The sequence below is a fragment of the Natator depressus genome, chromosome 1 (genome assembly GCF_965152275.1).
Source record: "Natator depressus isolate rNatDep1 chromosome 1, rNatDep2.hap1, whole genome shotgun sequence".
In the NCBI taxonomy this organism is placed as follows: Eukaryota; Metazoa; Chordata; order Testudines; family Cheloniidae; genus Natator; species Natator depressus.
Genome location: NC_134234.1, coordinates 246,978,825 through 247,003,607, shown reverse-complemented (window position 1 = coordinate 247,003,607; position 24,783 = coordinate 246,978,825). Strand labels below are relative to the sequence as shown.

The 24,783-nt window shown below is 44.0% G+C and overlaps 1 protein-coding gene across 3 annotated transcripts in view; it reads left to right on the top strand.

Moving 5' to 3' along the window:
• HIPK2 (homeodomain interacting protein kinase 2) overlaps nucleotides 1-24,783 on the top strand; it is a 189,991-nt gene that overhangs the window by 117,328 nt on the left and 47,880 nt on the right. For all 3 annotated transcript variants that reach the window (XR_012636370.1, XM_074940362.1, XM_074940376.1), the window contains exons 3-6: nucleotides 16,244-16,367; nucleotides 18,451-18,570; nucleotides 19,836-19,922; nucleotides 20,947-21,131. Coding sequence is in view for 2 of the 3 variants with exons in the window: in XM_074940362.1 (XP_074796463.1) it covers nucleotides 16,244-16,367; nucleotides 18,451-18,570; nucleotides 19,836-19,922; nucleotides 20,947-21,131 (516 nt within the window). In the remaining variant the exon portion in view is untranslated. The remainder of the gene's footprint in view (nucleotides 1-16,243; nucleotides 16,368-18,450; nucleotides 18,571-19,835; nucleotides 19,923-20,946; nucleotides 21,132-24,783) is intronic.

The window sequence follows — 24,783 nt, the reverse complement described above, 5'->3', positions numbered from 1 at the left end:
TCACCTGCTTCCTGGGCTGCTTTTCTGGCCCCTCTGGCTCTGGTTGCTGCAGCTCTCCTCCCAGGGCAAGTCTGCTCTCTCTGGGCTGTGCCTCTGGCTTTGGGGCTGCAGCTCTGCTCCCAGGACAGGGTCTGCTCTCTCTGGATCTCACACAGCTCTGCTCCCCAGCTAAGCTTGGGCCCCTGCTTTCTTAGCTCGGCCCCACTCTGTCTGACCCAGGCAAATCCAGCTCACATGGAGGATGGGACCTCCCTGGCCTCCTGACTCTCTGATTAGCCTGCCCACCCTGTCATTCAGGCTGACCCTGAGCATTGGTCTCTCCCCATTGTTCCTGGGGACTGTCAGTCTCAGGGTCCTGATTCCCCATCGACCCTTCCCCCTTTTTAGTACTGGGAGCTAGCAACTAAAACACCCCCACTGAATGTCAGTAAGGGGGCAACAGTCCCCTTACACAAAGACAGATTAGAAGTTAAAGTCAGATGGGAATCTTTCCAAACTCTACCATTGGCTGGTTAAGAAAAAGAAAAGTTTAACTTGTGTGAAAAAAACTACCAAGTTTCATATCTTCAGTGATTCTGTATCATAGTCACCTAAGATTTTAATATGCAGAAAATGTTTATATTTTTTACATCATCAAAGTAAGTTCAAAAATTTGTCTTGGCACGAAAAAAGGAACCTGGAAAAGGAGACACTTGAAGAGCCCCAGAAACTAATATATGACTATGTGTTGACATGTTATGAAGGTGTTGGTAGCAACTCCATAGTTAAGATTGTGTTAAAATTTGCACTTAAAGCAGACTTAAATCCCTCTGTTTCACACTTGAATGATTGAATTTAGCCTACAGATTTGGCACAGTATCTTTTTGGAGGACAACTGAATTTTCTGTGTAATTATTGTACTTAAAATATTACCTAACTTTTTCAGAGGAAACATTTAAGAATGCTTTCTTTTTGAAATTTTGTCCTGTTTCTCTCACATTTCTTTGGGTTTGAAAAGAAGCCACAGGCTCTACAAACTATATGCACACAAACCGTTTTTGAACTTGCAAAGGTTGTTCTTGAACTTTAGAAATGAAATACATTCCCCTTTTTCCTCACAACCAACTTTGCCCCCAAGCCAATAGAACTGCTCTGATCCTTCTGCTATGTCTGTTCTTAACAACGAAAAAAGTGAGAATTTTCAAAAACGTTCTTTTCCATGTTTATCAATATTTTCTGACAAAGTGTAGAGCAAATGGGGGGGAGTTCATGAAGAATGGTGCTCTTATTGATGATGTTCTTCTACCTGCACTATCTCTGACTTCCTAACTGTGCTCTGTGCACACTGGGGAGTGAGGGAGGCAGGCTGGGCATTGGAAGACATAGGGATGGGCTCTGGGGGAGACTGTAAGCGGATGAGCAGTGATGTGGAAGGGGGGCAAGCAGAGTGAACAGGGACATGAGAAGTAAAGCAGGGATTTAGGGAGATGGGATGATGTTACCTGGGATTTGTGGGGGAGAGAAGGGGGAGGCCTTTGGTGCAGGAGACCTGATGGAGGATGGGCAGTAGTTATGCATAGGGTCTGCAGTGGAAAGAGGGAGCCCCGCGTCTCTGCATTTGAGGCTTTGGCTGTTCGAGGGTTCCCCCAGAACCTCACCTCTCCAGTGTCATGGGTGCTCTTAGGCACTGATGTCTTAGTGCAGAAAAGATGGTAGATAATAGTTTTCCATACTTCGTTGCAAGTTCCAAACACTGGATTCTAAACTGAAGCATATTGGAAGCAGGTTTGTGTGCTGTCTTATTCTGGGCAGCTGTATGCTATCAGCAGCCTGAGATTCCAGAGGGGACCCTTGATCTCTTCTGGAGATTTGCCTACCCCTCATTTTATTATTTGTGTTAATTACTGACTGTGGAGTGTTAGTTGTATACATAAGACCTATTTGGGACTATTCAGTGGGACATAAAGTCACTAGTTCCAGTGTATTTGTAGGACCCAGGCCTTAGATTGTAAGCTCATTGGGGCAGGGACTGCATCTGCTATGTCTTGTAAAGTCTGACTACATAGTCAGTGCTTAGCAAATAATAATACTTGGTACAGGTAGATTCCATTTACCCAAGTGAGTAGGATTTTATAATTAGATGGTAAGCTCTTGCCTACAGGGACTTTTTCTTATGTATTTCTACAGTACGTAGCACAATAGGACCCAGATGGGGGGCGGCAGGTGCTACTGCAATACAAATAAACAATAATAATGGAATAAAGAGGTGATTCATAATTAATGTGTTCATTTAATTCTGTAAAGGAGAATAATTTTTCTCAGCACTCTGCCCAGCAATTTGTACTGAGAGCTTTCGTCTGTTTTCTATTCTGCTTTGTGGTATAATTTCATCCTAGTTGGGTATGATTGAAATTCAGGATATTTAGGTGTTTATTAATGCTATTATTAAAATTTAAAGTTTAAAAAAAATCCTGTTGGCTAGGTCTTAGTGTTTGTAGAGCATCATAAATGGGTCTAGTGTGGAGATCATACCCCGCCTTCTTTGTGTTTGTTGAAGTTTACTCTCCCCACCCCCCAGGTGCCCAGCAGTTGCCACTCTCCGGCCACCCAGCTCTGAAGGCGGAGCGGAAAGCAGCAGCTGCTGGCCGAGCGCCCAGCTCTGAAGGGAGCGCCGGTGCCAGCAGCAGCACAGAAGTAAGGTGGCGTGGCATGGCGTGGTATCGCCACCCTTACTTCTGTGCTGCTGCTGGCACTAGCGCTGCCTTCAGAGCTGGGTGCCCAGCCAGAAGTTCTCGCTCTCCAGCCACCCAACTCTAAATGTGCACAGTAAGGTTTTTTTTTCCCCCTAAAGCTTCTCACGCCCCCCTCCCCTCCCCTCCCAGAATACATCCTGCATGCCCCCCAGTTTGAGAACCTCTGGGGTAGAGGACTGGAAGTCAGGAAAGCTGGATGCTGTTCTTGGCTTTGCCACTGAGCTGCTGTGTGATCTTTGGCAAATCCCTTCACCTCTCTGTGACTTTGTTTCACCTTGCGCCATATTTCTATTTAGAAAGTAAACCCTTTGGGGCAGAGGCTGTCCCTCTCTCTCTCTCTCTCTCTCAATCTATGTTGGTTCAGTACCTGGCACAATGGAGCCGTAATCTTAGTTGGGGCCTGGGTGTGTGTCACTAATATAAATAACATTAATATTAAATATGCATAGCTTTCAACAGACAAATACATAATGGCAATGTCCCTGCTCTGAAGAGCTTGTAGTATAAGAATTTTACTTTTTTTTTAACTTTCAAAAAACAAGCACACATAGATAAATGGAAAAAATTAGAAAAACCTGAAATAATTTGACATTTTTAGGTCCACACCCTGCCAACTGGCTTTACTTGGGCATGGGGGGGGGGGGGGCGGGGGTTTGCCTGTGTTGGGTGAGTCACAGGATCGTGGCCTGAGTCAACTTTTTATAAATGTTTCCAAGGTAGAAAGCCTCTGGATTCTCTTTCTATTGGCGATCACCTTGATAGTCAGTGTAATCCCAGGTTGCCCAGATCATAAAACCACCACAGCCTGGTGTGTCTGGCAATGTCTGCTCAGGGTGGGAACAGCACTGAGAGCTACAAGTCCGACCTGAGAAGGTTTGTTGGGCTGATCACTGCAGGGGCCCAGGACTGGAATAACAAGGGGCTGGGGCTAGCTGCCTTCGCAGAGCTGGGAATGGAAGATAGGGAGGGTGTAAGCAACAAGATGTCAGCTCCAGTGACTGAATCTGTTTTTTTTTTTAAATTAAATTTCCTGTCTAAAGAAAATAAAAGTCTTAAATATTTAACAGTGAAAACAATAGATGAAAAAGGGGGCGGGGGAGTTAGAGCCAAAGCTTGGCACTGGTGGGTGTTTGGCTCTGAGAGAAGCGAGAGCGGCTCAGATTTGCATAAATTGCATAGCCCGGTCAGAAAGTGGAATCAGAATTGTGCTTTCATTGCAGTGGCATGAATGGAAGCACATAATTGACATTCTTCCCCTTCTGATCAGATGTCTCCTCAAGGGGAGCTCACCACCCAGTATATTGTGTCTCACCCATTCAGGGCCGGGCTTGGACAGGGCTTTTGTTTTCAAATTATTATTTTTCTATTGTGTGATTTCTTCTATCACCTGGGAAAAACCCTGGCATGGCCTGTTCCCCTACTCCGTGCCCCCACCCTTTGTGTCACACAACAAGAGATCACATTGTATTGAGTAGAGCTGCTGTTTCACATCTTTCTACATTTCTGGATCATCATGCAGCTGAACATGCATTACGGGTAACAGCAGTGGTGCTCTCCATTGTGTGTCTCCTCATGATCAGCTGGATGAGGTTTTCCTGAGAGATGCACAGGGAAACTCCCAGCTGAGACAAACTTAGCACAGTTCCTGGCTCAGCCAAGGTACAGGTTTCTTTTGGCTCACCTGGCAGAATTACTTCCTGTGCATCACGAGGTTCACAGTTCAAGTGTGAGGAGGACATGCCCATTGACTCCAATTCACGAAGCATTTAACATTTAACCATGTACTTAAATCCTAACGGGGCGTAAGTACTTGCTTATAGTTAAGCATGTGCTGAAGTGCTTTGTTGAATTGGGGCCACAGCCAGTCCAGATAGGAATACACCTCTACCCCGATATAACGCGACCCGATATAACACGAATTCGGATATAACGCGGTAAAGCAGTGCTCCCGGGGGGCAGGGCTGCGCGCTCCAGTGGATCAAAGCAAGTTCGATATAAGGCAGTTTCACCTATAACGCGGTAAGATTTTTTGGCTCCCGAGGGCAGCGTTATATCGGGGTAGAGGTGTATTACTAAGGACTGGTCTACACTACAAATTTACATCGGTGCAGCTGCACCACTGTAGTGCATCACGTGAGGAAGTAACCTGAGCTGGTGGGCCTGGGACAGAGCCAAAGCTTGTGTCGAAGGGGGAACAGAGCAGAGGCCGGGACTGGGAACCAGAGAGACCGCATGCACTGGGTCACAGAGCCACCCAATGGCCCAAACACCTGTCTACACTCATACGGGGTGGGGCTCCATCCCACGCCACCCAAGTCTGGGTGCCTGTCTGCCAATGGGGAGGCAGTAACTACCGTTGGGTGGTGTAATGGCAGAGCACCTTCCCTGCTGGCAGGGAGGGGTGGCTGGGCCAAATTTGAGTGGCATTGCAACCTGGTGCACAGGTCCTGCTGCTGCTGCTAGTCTCTGCCTCTGCTCTGCTCCCCCGTAGACACAGGCTTCGCAGAGCCCAGGACTGCAGGCAGGAGCTCACGCGCCAGGTCACAATGCCAGTGAAATTTGGTCCAGCTGCCCCTCCATCATGCCAATAGGGAAGGGGCTCTGCTGTTACACCACCCAGCCCTGGTTACTGCCTCTCCATTGGCAGAGATGTGCCACAACCTGCCCATGGCTGGCCACAATCAGATATCCAGTAACATATAATAATATGTAACATAAATGATTTGCTGTGATATCAGACCTTTGGTCATTGCTTGTCCACCATAAGCTGGGGCCCACCCGAATTTCTACTTCTAGCTATGCCACAGGCCGCCAGGCAACAGACATTACAGCTTGCATCCTTTCAGGTCTGGATCTCAGATTTTCCTCCATCCTCCCTTTTCAGCCCCATGGGGCCTGTTACCAACCACAATGCTTTCTCCCCATTTAATAAGGGGTATGCATTCTCTAACTCTATATGTCCAGCCACTGGAATTGTATCAGAACCCTTTGCTGTTCCCGATCCCCTCAGACACCAAGTGTATTGCACCCTACAGTGCAACTGAACTATGCCTTGCCATGTGGGACAGGCAAGGGGGAATCTGTGGCCACCAATGCATGAGCCCTGTCGTTCATGGTATCTACAGAGGCTCCCTTAACTCCGTGGCCCCCAGAAGATCAGGACAATGATGATGATTTTCATATTCACAGGAGTCGCTTCGAACTTCCATAGTCTTGGTCTTTCCATAAAACACACACACACACACACACACACACACACACACACACTGTAACTTGCTGGCGAGATCTCTCATTTCTAAGGCACAGGGAAAAATCAGAATGATGTTTATGAAGTATAAACCAGGTGAATTTTGATTTCCCCTCTGGCTCTAGAGGAGGGGAGCAGCTGGTGGAGAGTGGATGAAAAATGCTTTATCTGTTGTATTTTGGTGACCAGGAGTTGAGTGATTGGTTTAATAATTGATAGAGCAATTTAGTAGTGGTCCGTAATCCTGAAAGAAGCCCTTGCTCCCCCCGAGACTGACAGGCTGCTGTCAGTGGCTTTGCCTGCAAAATTTCAGTCCTTGGTTTCAGTAAACAACATGGTTGTGGGGGGGGAGGGAGAAAGCAACTGTTCTGAACCTTTTGTCTTGTTTCTGCGAACAGCTGTGCTGTTTTCTCCAGCTCAAAGCTTCCACTGTTTGTTTGCGTGCTCTTTCTCTGTCTCTTGTTCAAAGTGAGCAGGAGGTTTCCTTTCGGGCCCTCTCTCCATTAAAGGCAATTCCCACTGGTGTACATATGGACGTAGGTATACCCCTGCAAAACCCCTAATGGAGATGTCAGGACTTACACCCTTGCAGCTTGCTTGGCTAAATTACAGGGTTAACCAGGGCCAATTTCCTTAATATAAAGAGGCTCTGTTTTAACTCTGGTTCAGCTGTTTTCAGGCCGTGAGGATCCCGATTTAGGTCATATTTTTAGTCAGCTCCTGACTTGTGTGTCCGCTTGTGGTGTTTGTGAGTGACTGCACCTGCAAAAGTGGATGTGCACAATCTGCACTTGCACAGCCCACTGCTTTAGTAGCACATCCATGGTTCCACTTGTACATACTTTTTCTGCATGCATAGGATGGTGTACACCCTCTTTACGTGTTTAGGGCTTAATATTTCCTAGCCCTGTGTGTTTAAGAGGATGCACGCATGGGGGTTGCGGGGGGAGCGGGGAAGTTAGAAAAGAGACATGGAGATAGAGAGTTTGGAGGGAGAAGAGGGAGAGTTTGGAGACACCGAAGATATAGAGGAGGAGGCAGAGAAGACAAATACAGGAAAAGAGAGAGAGAAAGCGAGATAAGGAGCTAGAAGGAGAAAGATAAGGTAACAAAGAAACAATCACTGAAGACCAACAGGAAAAGAGTTGTCATCCTCTTTTCTAAGGAAAGGAAAAAAACGTGGAGTGAAGCCACGTAGGGAAAATGAGTACAAACAAAGGCCTAATAAAGACACAATAGTAAGTTACACTTTTCCACATGTATTATATAGATATTGGATTGACAATGTGTCACAAGTAAGCACAGTATGCAATAGGCAATACTTGACTCTTCTATTCCGTTTAATTGCAGAGGGCCGAGCCTCTGGGGATGAGGCAAGGCGGGTATTTTTCTGCCTTACCTATCAGCATGCTGCTACGTCATTAATAGTCCGTCTCAGGGGAAGTTGTTTTAGTCCCTGATTCTGTGATTTATTTGTTGTTAAATACCCTATAGTAACTACAGGTTCCTGACGCTTACTTGGTAATTACCCTTACTGAGTCCAAAAGTAATTCCCATGTCACATGCCCTCTGTTCTTAAGACAGATACAACTGTGCATGCACTTGGTAAATACGCAGTAAGATCTGCCTGGCCTTTCCCTCCAGCACTCCCAGTTGCACGCTACTTAGCACAGAAATACAGGGATTGCTGTAACCATGTCATTGGCAAGTATACATGTTCTGCCCATTATATTTATGTCCTGTAACATAAACCCTTACCAAATGCTGAGTTGATACAACCTTCATTCCTCTTAGTTCATACGGACTTTGGAGAGCTGAATGTCTACCTTTTTTGGTGGGGGAAATGTCCTGGAAACTAATCCTGTGGGATTCATCATGATGATAGGTGTGCGCATACTATTATGAGCTCTCTCCAGTGATGGGTATGACGACAATACTACTTAGCACAGGAAATGATTGCTGGGCTACACCCAGAATCCTTAGCAGGAAGTTGAGTGTGTCTGCATCTGAAGAGTGAAAAATAAAGGATGGTGGATCGTTAGCAGTGCCCGTCAGAGTCTCCAGAAGCATAAACAAATTAAACATGTTCATGCGTGTCCAATACACTATGTAGCTGATAGAATTGGTGGCATCCCTATGTTGTGTCCTTCCCTGCCACTTCACTGTCCCCTGGCCTGGCTGAAATCTGTCTAGTGCTGACTATTGATCATTTTAAAAATGCAACAGTTTTCTGGCCTAGTAGCCTAGTGCTTGTGGTAGTGCTCGGTTTGCTGTGTGAGAGACTCCGGTCCATGGCAGATCTCTTGTGACCGGAGCTGGGCAACTCCAGGGATAGGGTGCTAAGTAGAGCTGGGCACCAATACCAGTTTTTGGTGAAAAATGCTGATTCAGTAGCACCAAATTCGGGTCGGTTTTGTTTCAAAACAAAACAAATCTTAAAAAAAAATCCCTGAAAAAATCAAAATGTTTTGTTTTGATGTTTCCAACATGAAACGTTTTAATTTTGAATTAAAAATTTCTTTCAATTTTAGTAAAAAAAACCAAACCAACCAAACAAAAAAAAAACACGTCAGAGATGTTAAATGCTCAACATTGAGATGAAATGTTTCATTCAACTTGAATGAATTTTTTTTTAAATGTTAATTACAAATTGAAAAAAATCTGTTATTGACCTAGCTAGTGTCAAGCCCTGTTAGGTCATAAGGAATTTCTGCTATTTTATAGGGATTCCTCTGGCTGAGTAAGGAGCTGCTTAAACAGACTCTGAAGCCAGCCCCTCCAGAGCTCACTTCAGTGAGTCTATATCATGAGAGGGGGCATTCCCCCGGTTAAATGTTTATTCCTCAGACTCTGCAGCTTCCACTCTGAACTACAGTTCACCTTGTTATGACCTGCAAAATCTTACAGTGGAAACTTGGACAAAGAAATAGAGTTATCTGGCTAGTAAAGAATCAAAACAATTGCCAACTCACCAAAGAGAATGTCGACTGCCTTTGATGTGCAGGCTGTGAATAGCTGCTATGCTTCATAGTTTGTCTTTTCTAGAGGCCACTGAAAGATATGAGATGCACAGCCCTGGATACCGAAGTACTTTATTCATCCACAGAATGGGAAACACCAGTGAAAGTTCCCCCTTGCTTCCCACAACCTTCTTCTAAAATGGCCCCCATTGGGGGTGAGAGAGTAGCATAGTCTGGTGAGGATGCCAGTCAATGTCAAGGATGCGGTGATGGTTCTGTGTGATGTGGGTAGTTGTGCGCTAGGAATTGGACTGAGACAACCAACTTCGTGTTCATGTAGGCCACCAAGAGTGGTAAATAATGTCTGCCAGGTTTGGCAAGTGCGGAGTGACCTGTGTGATGAGTTGTTAGTAAGTTCCACCTTCAGTTCTGTCTATTGGCTTGGTACAGGAGGAGCTGCCCCAGACCAGAGGGGATATTCCTGACATGAAGCAGGAGGAAGAGGGAGGGACATACCATACGTGGGAGGAACAATGTCGGGGATAATACAGGTGGGCTGGAGACTGGACACAGGTTGGGGATGGAGGTCAGCACATGGGAGACAGATCAGGTAGGGTCCAGGATGCAGTGGGGGACAAATAGGATGGCAGGAACAAGGACATGCAGGGCAGGTTGTTGGGGGGAGGCTAGAAAAACAGGGAACAGATTACAGGGCACATGGGCTGAGGGGATGGGATACAGGGGCAGGTGGGGCAGGACACTAGAGAAGGGGGCTGATGGCATGGGGGGCAAGACCTTGCTGGGTAGGAGGACTGGAGATGGGGTAGGCCCTGAGGAGCCGATGGGCAGATAGGCTAGGACAGAGAGGGGTGATGGTGGAGCGGAGGGTTTAGGACACAGTGGAAAATGGAGGGCAGGTGGGTCAGGATAGGACGCAGGGGGCAGGGCAGGACCCCAGGGACAGCTGAGATGGGAGGGGACATGGGGAGATGGGGGAAGAGGTGGCCACTGCATGTCCTAGTCCCTGCCACCCCATTTGTCCCCCTGGTTCCCACCTGTCCTGGGAAGCCATTTCTGCTGGAGCTAGTCCAGGGAGAGACCACCAGGGGCCAGGCAGGGCTGTGGGCCCTCCCAGGCTGGGCTTGATCTGTGCAGAGGCCTCTATGTGTATGTTAAGGATGACATCCCATTGCTGAGAGGACTAAATCAAAGCTTGTTAAGAAACCATTAATACGAGTCAGGGTGCACGTAGTTCGTCCACACCGCAGCAGACTCGTGGGGTAGAGCACATCCCAGCTTCCTGCAAATCTGCTGCCCTAGCCAGCTGCCTAGCTTGCGTATGCCTAAAGTGTCTCTGTGCATAATGTGCTTGAAAAGGTACTACACATACACGTAAAGAACCCCAGGGAGTGTGGTCACCTCAGGCCCCTGTTAGCTCCACCACTGATCTGAGGGTGGGCACCCTACGGGGCAGTTTTAAAATTCAGAAGGAGCCCAACTGTCAAAATCCAACTCTGGGGAAACGAAACTCCTTGGCAGTCGCTTTCGACATCCTGTGATGGGTGGATGAAAAAGCCAGTGAGCGAGACTGGTAATTAATTTTCCTGACAGAAACACCAGACAATGAAATTACCCTGCCGCAGAGCAGGGTCACTGAAGTAAATATTCTGCCGGAGGCAGGCCTAAAAGCGGCATAGGGTCACGTGGCAGGAGCAAGCAAACAAAAGAAGCAGCATTTCTTCATTTGGGGAATTGTGGGCATCACAAGCAGGTTTAGGATGCTGGCAACCCTGTTGGGTGGACAGAGCGAGGGTCGAGTTCTCATGCCAGCGAAAACAGCTGTCTAGCAGATGCAGTTCTGCTGTAGTTCAACTCCAAGAGGAGGGAGGGAATGGAAGGAAGCAACACTGAGTTCCCACTAACATTACAGACACTTTAATCCAGTTCACCTGGTGCAGTAATTAAGTTGGGAAGGGGGATGAGAGCGCTAAGAGGTGAAGGCAGGGTTGGCTGTTGTTATCTCAGAGGCTTAAACGCTTTTGGCTGCCTTTGACCTCCTCCAGGTTGGCTGCAGATGGCTTTTACTTTCTATCCCCTAGTCACGCTATTGAGATTTTGTGTCCTTTAAACCTGGTTCATTCCTGTGGGTAGGGAGTGGAGGGAGGTGTCTTGCTGGAAAGAAGTTTGAGGAGGTTTGTGGAAGAGGAGGGCAGGGAGTGTTTTTTCCCACGTAGCTAATGACTAATGCTGGAGCCACAGATTGTACTGCAGCAGGGCTTTAAATACACAGTCGTGCTTTGCCAGGGCAGAGATTATAAACTTGGGACGTTCCTGCACATGCTGGGGTGTCCAGCGAGCTCACCCTGCTACCTCACTAGCTCCTGAATCTCTCCTTTCCTACAGGCCCTCAGCTCTAATGCACTTTCCTGAAGAGTGGGATGCTATTGGCAACAAAAGCTTGAAGCTGGTTTTGGTTTTACTTTTCCAAAATACAAAGTTTGCTTTCTCTCCTTTTCCCAACTCTCCCGCGGGCCCCCGGCCCCTTAGGTCCTGGGATAGAAAAGTGTGAGTCACCTGGACCAGGTTTTGTGCTTTTAGACAGGGATAGTAGAGAGAGGTGGGAGGGGATTAGGGCTGGCGTGTGTGGAGAGGGGTGTCCGGTGGAGGAGGGGAGAGTAGGGATGGATGTGGGAGGTGTATTTGTATAATCCTGAAAAAGGAGGAGCTCCAGTTAACCTCACTGCAAAGGTGGCTTCAGAAACTCTGCTGGGCCTAGTGTTGGCTGCTTTTGGTATGCGATTTGCTACCCATTATCTTCTATTTGTCTCTGCTGAGCCTTCCTGTGGTATTGAAGAACCTTCCCCTTTTCCTTACAAACTCCTGGCCATGGGAGGAGGTTGAAATACTCCGTCAACAGAGGTTCTAGGTCCTCGTTGCCTTAGGCAGGCTGGGAGATACTTCTCCTCACAACATTTCCCACCACTGGCAAGCCTAGAGCAGCAGTCCCTGCTTAGGAAGTCAGGGAACCACAGTGATGTTGGAGCACAGCATCCTCCATGCACACAGCAGATACCACACAAACCTTACCCTGCTGCACTAGCCTGCACTTTAACTAGGTCCCCCTGCAACACTGGTTCAACACAACCTCACCCAGACTTACTTTGAGCAGGTTGAATTGACTCTGTGCTGAAAATGGCTGGTAGAATGGTAGAGTCATCTGTGCAAGAGCTCCTGATGTTGCTAGACCCTGGTGCAGCTGAAATGGTGTTTTAAGATATGACAAACTTTTCCTTCCTTTGGAATAAAATTATGCCACTCTTTGAGTATCTGAGCTGAATTTGAATGATCTAAGAATGAAAGTATAAACAAAGGGGTGACTCAAGGTCTCATACTAGAACCGGAATTTATTTCATATATTTATTCACAATCTGGAAAAAGTAGGGAACCATAGGGTGCTAAAATTTGCAGATGCCACAGAATTATGAAGGTGAGTCAAGATTACCAAAGACAGTGAAGAACTGCTCAGGCACTTAACCGGGGAATAGGCAGAAAGGTGGCAGATGAAATTCAATGTTAACAAATATAAGGTAGCGCACATTGAAAGGAAAAAAATTGAACTACTCCTAGATATTATTGAGTTATAAATTAATTGTAACCACTCAGGAGAAAGACCTGCATGGTGGTGTTCAGGCTAAACATCTGCTGAAATGCACAGCGTTGGTCCAAAAGCAAACAAAATGGTAGGATCGGAAAGGAATGGGATGTAAAATAATTCTGCAGCTCTTCTAATACCATTATGTAAATTGATGGTACGTCCCCACTTTGAATACTGTATTCACTTCTGATCATCCCATCTCTAAAAAGTTATAGCAAAAATAGAAGGAGTTTAGAATCGGGTACCAAACATGATTGGAGGCATGGAAGGACATTCTCATGACGGAAAACTGAAAAAGATTAGAACTGTTTAGTTTAGAGAGACCCACAAATAAGAGGGAAATGAGAGAGGTATAAAAATAATGAATGGCATAGGAGAAGATGAATCCAGTGCTCCCTTTTAACCTTTTGCCCGTTATAGTAACAAGGCAATGTGAAGTGAAAGGCAACAAACTTATCCTATAAAACCAAATACACTTTAGCCTGTGAAACTCATTGCCACAATTTATCATTAAGGTCAACGGCTTAGTAAGATTAAAAAAATTATTATGCCCGTATAGATGGATAAGGAGAGTATCCCTTGTTATGTTAGATTAGATAAAAATTCATAAAGCAAACATATGCCCATACTTCAAGACATAAACCAACGTCTGACGGACAGTGGTTAGGAAGAAATTTCTATGGGCAGGTTATTTCTTTACAAGGTTTCTGGCCCCCTCCTCTGAAGTAGTTGATATTGACTGCTGTGCGAGGGAGGCTACTTGACCAGATGGATCAAGACCTGATCCAGTTTGGCAATTCCTATGCTCCCAAAAATAGATATGAATTTTAGCCCTGTAAAATACAGAGGAGGTATCTAATGGCAGATAATCTGGAAGCACATGTGGAAGCTTCTTGTTTGGGGAAACAGAGGACTGCAGTGTCCAGGGCTGTCAATCTAGCTCCTTACAGGAACAGTAAATAAATAAATAAGAATGGTCGAGATGGGGAAGTTGTTGTGGATAGTGGAAGGGTGATACCTGTATTTGGCAGCAGTGGAGATGATTTTTCATGGGTGGGGAGGCTTCTGGATGACATTCTATGTCTTCCCTGACGTAGGGAGTTAGTGGATGGGATTTCAAGTTCAGACAGTGCGAGATTGAACTCTCATTAGTGACCAGGGAGGCTTCATTCATAACATGCAGGCAGACAGGGAGAGGCAGATGGCTTTGAATGCAGGATTTACATAGTAATGAGATTCAGGTCATCCTAGCTGTCTTCTTTCTCTTTCTGCATTTTTGTCTGGGTGTCATCCACTGTGGAAGGAATGAAGAAGCGGACAAGGAAGGGAGGGGAATATAGATGAAGATCTGGAAATTAACCCTTTGCCATTCTCCTGACTGGCGCTGTAATACTGGAATAAAAAGTTGGCAGTGACAGGCATACTAATGCAAAGGAATGGTGGGTATAAAAGCTTATAGCAATCACAAAAGAAAATAGGAGCGCTGATGCGGGATGATTGTTGTTTTTTTTTTAACTCAGACCTATAGTGTACTCTGTGTGGGGATGGCAGAATCAGCCCAGGCTTAGGGTGCCTTAATTTTCAGATTCTGGGTTGCCGGGTTTGGAGCCAAGTTTTTGTTTTTATCGCTGCAAGTCAGCCCAGTGTTGAAGAGGGTTTTGTGCTGAGATTGGGGTATGGGCTCTCATTGGTGTGTCTTTGCTTGTTTCTTAAATAAAGAAAACCTCCCCCGTTTTGCACAGCTCCTCTCTGAAGTTATGTCTCTTCATGAGTAAGCAGTGGCGTTTGCTGGAAAACAATATGTTTTCAATTGCAATTAGCAGGTCTGAATCTCCTGCTGGCATTGGTTGCTATCTCAATGAAAAATGACATACTTCAGGAGACAGTATAGTGGTTGGAGAAGGGGTTTGGGAGTCAGGACTCCTGGGTTCTAATTCTCACTCTAATATGGACTGAGGCAATTGATCAATATTGCCAACACAAGCATTTGAAAACTGTGGGTCAGTCCCCTCCCCCCCCATTATGAGATTAGTTTAAAAATCATGATACTTTAAAAATAATACATTTGGGGAGCTTTATTTTTCTGATGGTGTTTGAGCCTTTAGGGTTCATGTTTTCAAGCTTTTCTCTGCAGGAAAGGAAAGTTGAGAATCTAATATAATCACCTGACTCCAGAAGCTGGGGCTTTAAGGAAACATCAAGTAATGTGGTACTCAGGATAAAATTGTGAGACTCACAATAAAAATCACAAGAGTTGACAACACTATGTCTATTCCTCAGTTTCCCCATCTGTAAATGGGGATAATGATATTTATCTACTTCACAGGGGTACTGAGGCATCATAGGCATGATGAGTTTTCATTGTTTATAAAGGGTTTTGAAGCTCTTGGACTAAAGTTGCTAGGAAAATGAAAGTATTTTTTGGGACACTAGTGTTCTGTGGAAGCACAATCTAAGTTTTTAAAATGGTCTCAATTTTAATGCTGGAAGTCTCTGTTTTAAAAACGGGAAGAAAAGCATTTCCCCTGTTGTATGGGTGTCTCTGCTAGTGGTGACCTGAATGGACCAAAGCTTTGCAGATAGTAGAGGGCTTTTGTTCTTAAGCACTTCATTAAGTTAATCATTAAATACATGCATCCGATGAAGTGAGCTGTAGCTCACGAAAGCTTATGCTCAAATAAATTGGTTAGTCTCTAAGGTGCCACAAGTACTCCTTTTCTTTTTGCGAATACAGACTAACACAGCTGTTACTCTGAAACCGTACAGTATCAAGCAGGCTCAGGTAAGAGACTTCAGTGCCTCCTTTACATTTCCTAAGCAGAGCTAATGCTAAAATGTACTGCTCAGAAGTCTGCTTTGCTTCAGTTGGCGTCTGTTGAAACAAACCAGTCATATTTGGAGAGACAGATAAGGGGACCCTAAATATCCCCTTTCTCCCTTCCCCAGCTGAAAGCAGATGGAAAATGTGGCCTGTGCCTACAACACAACCTTGGGAGCCAGGATTCCTGGGTTCTTTTCCTGGCATTGCCCATAACTCCATGTAGCTATGGTGGTGTTGTGTTATTTCTCTGTTCTACAGTACATTCATCTGTAAAATAAGAGCAACAATGCTTTTGTACCTTACAGGACTGTTGTAAAGCTTAATTAAATATGAATATTTATAAATCACTTTGAGTTTTATACATGGACGGCCGTATGTAAAAGAGAATCAGCATTATGCCATGACGAGGACACTGGACCGGGCATCAGGAGACCTGGGTTCTATTCCCAGCTGCAGCAACTTGGGCGAGTCACTTCACCACTGTGCCTCAATGTCCCATCTGTAAAATGGGGATAGTGATACTTATCTCTTTTGTTAAGAAAATTCACATCTATAGATGAAAAGTGAAATATAAGAGCTCAGTATATGGTGTTATAGGAGTGTCCTATAAAGGTGATGTCTGTATGTGTGTTAGGAGTTGGTTAACAGATAAGGTGCCAGAAGACAGCACTCTCGAATATATACCATGGTTCCTGGGCTTTATGGGACCAATAAAACTTGTTGTTCACTGCAAATAGCTTCTTGAGGGTTGCTGATTACATGGAATTCTAAACAAATGACAGTGTGTGTTTTACAATGGTTAATGCTTTCTCATCTGTTCTTTTGCAGAGCCCCTGAAATCATCCTTGGTTTACCATTCTGTGAAGCAATTGACATGTGGTCTCTGGGATGTGTTATTGCAGAGCTGTTCTTGGGCTGGCCTTTATACCCAGGAGCTTCAGAGTACGATCAGGTTGGTATGGATGCTGCACTTGCTGTTAACAGAAACACAGAAACTTTTTCTTTCTTGTGTCAGAAGGGACAGACTGTTAACTTTCTATTCTTTGCTGATGGAAGATATGTGTGTTTGATTTTTAATATCCTAAGACTACTTTTTCATCCACCTGTAGCGTTCTAGGTAACCAATAAGATATTTAGTACTGTGCCTTTAAGAACTGACTGCCTAAGTGAACTGTCAATCAAGAGTATAAGTTCCTGTTGACTAGAAAGCTCTGTAGATGATCTCTAATCACTGAACAGAGCTGCCATCCTTACTCTGCTTAACAGCAAGTATTAAATGAAGATTTATTTGTTATAAGAAATTGTGTGAACTCAGTTGCTTTTTATAATCCCCTAATGAGGACATATATTAAAATCAATGAAAAGAAAAAGAATGGTCTTTGGGGCAGATCCTCAGCTGCTGTCAACTGTCATAGCTCCATTGAATTCAACTGAGTTGTGATAATTAAAGCTAACTGAAGATCAGCCCCATAGACTTTAATGTTCCTCTCCTATCTCTATAACAGGAGATGCAGCAACCTCTACAGTTCAGGTTAGATAACAGTTTCTGTTCTAACCACCTTTTTTCAGTTGCCCATTCCTTTCTGAAACTGGGGGCTTGGGCTCTGTCTGAAAGTGATCTTTTTGGGGAAAGCCTAAGGGAAAAGGAGAGTGACGAAAAGAAATATAGTACACTTTTCCCATTATGAGAACATTCCTGAGAGTTTTCTTTTTTAATAGTATTTCAGCCACGGCTTTGAAAGTGAAATCTGGCATGGAAATAGCCCTCACTGAGATTCAGTGCCTTTAGCTGTTCCAGCGGAAATCAGTTTTGTGCCTTTGAAAATCACATACTGAGCATGAGCAGTAGACTCCCCTCCAGAGATAAACTGAGAAAGTGCACAGTTGAGGAAGGACTCCTCACACGCCTGTATACGGTTGACTTATAGTAGTGCAAAGTCTGCTCTAGTCAAGTATATTGTGGAGCTTGTGCAATGGGCCGGCACGGAAACTGAGTCTTTGCCTCAGGCTGTGTGGATTTGTAAGGTTGGTAGTGGGGTGAAGAGGGGCTATTGAAGTTTGTAAGGTGTGCAGGAGGGAGCCTTGCTTGGATGTACCGAAGGAGCTCCACAGCAAGGGTGGGCACTTCATATGGGTGAGGGCCAGCAGCGTTTTGAGGTCCTCAAGACTGAAGCTGCTGCTTATGATTTTTTTTCATTTCTTTCCATCTTTTCTTTGAAAAATACCGAGCGTTTTGTCTGTGGCATTTCCTGCATTAGAAGGACATTAAGTTTTCAAAGTGAAGCAATCAAGAAGTCAGGAAATGCTGAAGTTAAGGGTTCATATGCCATCCTATGTCAACATTATGTCAGCCTTTAATTAAATGCTCACATACTTTTTCTCTACTAAATGAAAAAAAGAATTCTCCACTCTTAGACACGTATGCATAACGTCCGTGGTTCTGTGTATGCCAGCTAGGCAGAGTCCGTGAAAGTCATTGACATGACAAATGCAGTAAGCGATATAAACACTGTAGATTTAGTACACGACACAGAATGATGGTGTACATTTGCTTCAATATATAGGCCGCTTCGGTTCACCGATATTGGCTTCATCTGCTTTATCCTCTGAGCTGCTCCAAAAAAATAAAAGAAGTCCCAAGTTATGAAATTACATACCTTATAGAGACGAGAACTTGAAAAGCTCTAAGTCAATAAAAACACACCATTAAAATGTGTGGGCATTCTCTTTTACCTTTAAAGTCTGAAGATAAAGGGAGAAATTCCCACAGACTTTAGAAGCTAAAGGAAGAATCTTTTATAGACTTCCAGGGTAAATGCCCTGAGACATTAATGGTAAAGGTGGAAATGCCATTAAAGTCTATGGGAATTCTCTTTCTTTCATTCCTTTTAGTATATCCTTGATAAAGCCCAACTTGACACCACCTTTTCTCTCTTTCTTTGTTCCATTGTTTTTAATGCCTCCTGCCCTCCTGAAAGGAAGACCACCACAGATCTTCACCAGATGAACAGTGACCTCTCATCCTTCTCTTACAGATTCGCTATATTTCACAGACACAGGGCTTACCAGCAGAGTATTTGTTAAGTTCAGGAACAAAGACAACAAGATTTTTCAACAGGGATACAGACTCACCGTATCCATTGTGGAGGCTAAAGGTAGGAAGATATTTCCTTGTTTCCTTCATCTTGCAATAGTAGACTGGAAGTAAGGCGACATTCTGTTAAGTCCGAGTGTGGGTCTCATCTCTTTGCAATGCGTTGAGATGCTTCCCAAAACTGAGATGTTGGGATGGGTATGAGCTGAGGTAAAACTGTTGTAACAAAAGTAGGCAGCCCTTGGTTGGCCAATGGCTTTGCAATTAGTGCCTGGCACTGCATTGTAGAAGCTTAAAGTCCAAAGTGAACCTGAAAATCTCTTCAATCAGGAGCTGCCCAGCCTGGGGATATTGTGGACGGGACTATTTTAGTTTAACTAAGGGCATATCTGCACTGCAAAGTAAAAACCCACAGCAGCAAGTCTCAAATGATGGGTCCACTGACTTGGGCTTATGCTCTGGGGCTAAAAATACCAGTGTAGATGTTCCCACTTGGACTGGAGACCAGGCTCTGAAACCCGGTGAAGGGGGAGGGTCTCAGAACCTGGGTGCACGAGCGCGAACATTTACGCTGCTATTTTTAGCCCGGTAGCGCAAGCCCTATGAATCCGAGTCAGCTAACCCAGGCTCTGAGGCTCATTGCCTCAGGTGCTTTTTATTGTAGTGTAGACTTACCCTTAGACAGAGAAGTACTAGCCTATCAATTTAGGGTTGTTGTTTATATCTTCCCTATCTATGGCTGATAGTTGTCGTTGATGAAGTGATGTTTAATTTAACCTGCCCCTGGGTGGAATTTGTTTTTAATACCTGTCTAGTTAACACACACATTTCCATTTTAACAATTAAAATAGATGATGGTATAAAAAATTGTTCCTGGATCCGTGATAGCAACATGTTCAGCTGCACTGTGTCTGGTGTTGTCAACAGTGAGCCCTTTAGCTTAACAATGATTGGGACTATCTTAGTCAGTAAAGCACTCTGGGATTCTTTAGGCATGAGAGGTGCTATATAAATGTATTTGGCTACTATTTTGGTTACTAGTTCGGGGAAGAGATAGGTGGCTTTGTCCATGGTGTAGTTTGGGGAGGGGGGCCTGGGGAGCGTTGCCCCCCAAAACTGCAAGCCTCGGGTAGGCATGGAACTTTCCCCCCATGCGCAGCCTCATTGGCCTGACTGGAGCTGCCCCCTTCCCCCAAAATACAGAAGTCAAACCATGCCTATGGCTTTGTATAGAGATGGACTTTGAGGTATCCATCTGAGCTGGCATATTACCCTACATAGATGCAAGGGCCACTCAGGTAACTGCCTTTCCCCTGTCTTGAGCAGACACCAGATGATCATGAGGCAGAGACGGGGATTAAGTCGAAGGAAGCAAGGAAGTACATTTTCAACTGTTTGGATGATATGGCACAGGTAAGAATGTTGGTGAGTAACTAGCAAGATCTCTCCTTGTGCTTCTGAGCAAGGCAAACAAATGGGGCGCGACATCACTTCTGCATATATGCTGCTTTGGGCAAACCCCTGAGAAACACCAGGTCTGCACCAATCCAGCCAACTCCCAGTTATCATGTGTTGGATCCCTCCAGAAAAGACCAGATATATAGTCATAAAAGTGACATAAAGCAGAGTGGTTGAGTAACTAGGAGTTTCACACGTACTAGGTTCTATTCCTAGCTCTGCCACTAACTTCCTACGTGACCTCGGGTGAGTCACTTAACTTCTCTATGCCTCAGGTTCCCCAGTCTGTAAAATAAGGAGGATGTTTACCCACTTTGTAAAGCACTTTGCTACCTGTAAAGGAAAAGTGTTTATTACTATTATCTATTTGTTTTGTTGTTGTAATAGTGAACTTGGTATGAGGCTACTAAAGTTAATGCCAGCAAAATGACCCATGACATTTTTGATCCAGAGTTTGTGTAAGATCATTCTCAATATTTTAGCTTCATTAGCTAAAGTGTAGAAAGAGAGGCTTGGGATCAGGAAAGATTTTAATATGAAGGCTTTTCCTGGTACCTGATATATAAATAGTGATGTTCCCCATAAACTTACCAAGATCTTTTTTGTTTGTGTTTTTGTTGTTGTTGTTGTCATTGCAGGACACACAATTAAGTAGTCTAATTGTATAGTGCTTTATTTGATACATAATGATTGTCAGAGCTTGTCTATTACCACACAGAAGCTGTTCAAAAGCTGCAAAGGGTGACTAAGATCTTCAGTAGCCATTGACCCAAATGAGCTAGATACTTAACAGCCTTTGTAGAGATTTGTCTTGCACTAGCCTGATGGTGATTTGATTTGCCAGCTCAGATTCTTCCTTGTGACCTCAACAGCTACTCTTCCAGAGACAGAAACCTGGTGGAGTCAGGAGAGAGAAAATAATCTGCTGGAGACCTGACTGTCTGCTTCTCCCTTCTAACTGTTGTCCCTTCTCTTCCAGGTGAATATGACAACAGATTTAGAAGGAAGCGATATGTTGGTGGAAAAGGCAGACCGGCGGGAGTTTATAGATCTGTTAAAGAAGATGTTGACTATAGATGCGGATAAGAGGATAACTCCGATCGAAACTCTGAACCACCCCTTTGTCACCATGACGCACTTGCTTGATTTCCCCCATAGCACACAGTACGCTTCCTTCTCTCTGCCTTGGGCTGGGTTTTCAGAGAGAAAAAGCAGATGAAGAGGATGGGAGGGGAGACTGGGCTGTAGGGTGGACATTTGGGTTGATAAAAGGGCTTGGCAACGGTATTTTAAAGGGACACCATTAAGGAGTTTAGGCCCAAAGATTTTAATTTTTGTTTAAAAAACAAAACAAAAACAAAAAACCTAATATGAATAAGAAATGTGTTGCTGATGCACGGCATTCAAAAGACTGCAGAATGTATTACGTTCATTGTGTAAATATTCAATAATTACACACATTCATATTAAAATACAGAAAAAAAATATATGCAAGTAGTATCAACTCAACTTATGCATGTGGCAGAGGAAGCATAGTCCAGGGGTTGGTGCTGTGGTTCTCAACATTATCCACAGTGGACTCTACCCCCTCCTCCCAGAAACCCTTTCCCATCCAGCTGGAGTCTGGTCGGGACTATTCTCTGTTTAACAGTCTGGAAAGAGGGCAGAGTGGTCATAACCCCAACACTTGTTTTCAGCCCCCTTGTTGAGGATTCCTGACTTAGAGCAAGAAACTGGAAACAAGAAATCTCAGTTCTGCGCCCAGCTCTCTCTCAGACTTGCTATGTGACCTTGAACAAGTCACTTGAACCTCAGTTTCCACATCTGTAGAATAGAGAAATACTCCCTGGCCTGACGGGGCTGTTGTAAGGCATGGTTCTCATTAGAATAAGGCCTGAACAGCACTATACACTAGCCTGGGACTTTGGAGACCTGGGTGCAGTTCCCTGCACCACTATCGACTTCCTGTGTGACCCTGGGCAAGTCACGTAGGACCAAATTTTTAAAGATATTTAGATGAAGATAGGTGTGCAGTGGGATTTTTAAAAGTGTCTAGCTGCCTAACTCATTGATTTCAAAGTGAGTTAGGCACCCGGTTTTGAAAACCCCAGTAGGTGCATATCTGCATCAGCACGTACCTACAAATCTTTAATAATCTAGCTCTTAGACTGTCTGAGCCTCAGCTCCTCATCTGTGACTGAGGGATAATAGCACTGCCATAACTCACAGGGCTGGTGTGAGGACGAATACATTAGAAATTGTGAGGTGCTCAGACGCTGTGGGCCATATAAGTTCCATAGATAGATAAATAGATACTGAGGTGATGAATGCAATATGAACACAAGATAATTGCTGTAAACAGAGAGAAAATAAACTCTACTTTCGTTTAAAGCTGTTCATAAATAAGTCAGTGTTTTATGAAAATATTGAAATAATATACAAAAATCTACTTTTATATTTGCAATCACATGCTCTCATTTGCAACAATTCTTTCTACATGTGCAGTAACTGCTTAAAATTTTAGAGACTGAGGGCCCAGTCCATTGCCATTCGGAATCATTCCATGGATCAGGGCCTCATTTCTGAAGTTCTTACCCTTGCCCTCCTTGGGCAAAATTCATAGCAGTTCTTATTCAGGAATAACTCAGTGGAAATTTTTGTATGAGTTAGACCTTCAGGATCGGGCCTCTAGATCCTAAACATCCTGCCAGCTCAGTGTGCATCCTCATTCTTCCTCCATTGGAAATGTTGATTGGTCAGAACTGCAACAAGCTCTAAACAATGTGGGTTGGCTGATTTGAAGTCAGGCCTGTGATTGTCCTGAGAATAGGAACTTCAAAGCCTCCAGGATTGCTGGGGACTGTAATCGCTCTTGAAAGTAAATCAGGAAACAGATGCAAATGTAGAGAAGACATAGTTGCTGGAAGCAGTTTTACTATGACATGCTTCAGAGAAAGACTACAAGTCTCAAGAACCCTTGAGGCTTTGTACTTGTTAGTCCCAAAGCAGCAGCAAAGTGAGTCCAGTGTCCAGCTTTGCATCTTCTGATTGCATGGATATTAAACTGTGGGAAAGGCCAGTCTTTCTGACCTGTTTGGTCACCTTTCCATGCATGTTTTTGCATACACAGTATATTATTGCACTAACTTACAGGGAGCAGGTTATATTTTTGTAGTACTCTTTTGTAACGTGCAATGGTAGTATCATGTGAAGTATAAGTATGCTGTTTTCAGTGTTTTACTATAAAGTTTTTTGAAAAATAGTTGTTAATTGCTAAAACCTACAAAAAAAAATCCATGCAATAGCATTCTACATTTGCCACATAGATTTTTTGACTTTTACACAGATTTCTAAATATTTTACAGATTACTTGTATTTTATAGATTTTAAAAATTTGTACATAATGAAAGTATATACCTATTCTTTTACATCTGATTCAACATTGAGTAATTATTGAACAGATATAATCATAACCAAGTAGCTATTGAGCTTTTGAGAGGAAGCAAAGTCTCTTCATTAAGGGACAGGACTGGGTGGTCAAGAGTTCGGGAGTCTATTCCTGACTATTCCTGTGTGGTCATGGGCACGTTTCTTTAAATGGACACTATCACCTTAAAAATAAAGTATCGTCTTTATCTCTGTTACTGATAACAGCTGAGATTATTAAAAGTGAAATAATTTCACAAATTCAAGCCTGATGTGCATTACTTAGTTAAAAAAATTTCTCTCCATTTAGCAAATGAAAATCAAGGAAATGAGTTTCATTTTTGTTTTCTTTATAGTCAGTCTCACTGTCAGGTTCTTAGTTTCAGGTTTGGGTATAAAACACTGGGAGAAATATTGGATGAAAAATAACCATTTGAATTGGATTTTAAAACAATATTGAAAAGTACCTGATTATGGACAATGTTTAGCTGGTTGGTAAGGGTCATGGTCAGGTCGGTACATTTTGCCCATACTTAAATTGATAGTGTCCCTTTAACCTCTCTGTGCCTTCGTTTCCACAGCTGTAACAATGAAACAATAATAGTACTTACCTACCTCACAAGGACTGTGCTGTAGTAGGGCAGCAGTGTTTTATATACTATATTGCGCGGTCAGTATATTGCTGCATTCTGAGGATACAAAATATTTTTCAATACTTCCACTGCCATGTAATATATATGTGTGTGTATTTAATAAGTAGGGTTTTTTTGGTAGTGTGGAGGGATTGTGGGGGAGGGGATTTAAACATTCCCCCACTGTTGGCTCGCAGGCTGGGACAACCTCAAGGCCCGATCATGCAAGGTGTGGAGCATTCTAGCCCTGATTCAGTAAAGTCCTTAAGCCATATAACTTCAAAGGGACTACTCATATGCTTAAAGTTAAGCACATGCTTAGGTACTATATTGGAGTGGGGCCAATGTGTTGAGCATCTTGCAGGATTGAGCTCAAATGACCAACATTTTTTAAAGTGCTGAGCAAGATTTCAGATGTCTCATTGACCACACACAGCAAAATCTTCCTCCTAAGAGGGAAAGACTTTTAAAACTGCCTTAAAGAGCATCCCAAATGAGCCAAGACTATCTGGCCCTTCTCCCCATTCTCTGTCACGTTACAAAAGAAGACCCACTATTTCTTGGTTTGATTTTTCTTCCCCTCCTGTCTGACTGCTGACAGCTTTGGCTGCTGACTATGACTTACACTGCAGGACTGAGGCTGGATGGGGCACTCAAGAATCCTAAGCCAAAGCAGTCTTCTATTGAATGCCAGCTAGTTCCCTTTCATTACAAACAGTGCGAACCTTGGCTGTGGGGAGAAGGGGACATTCAAACAC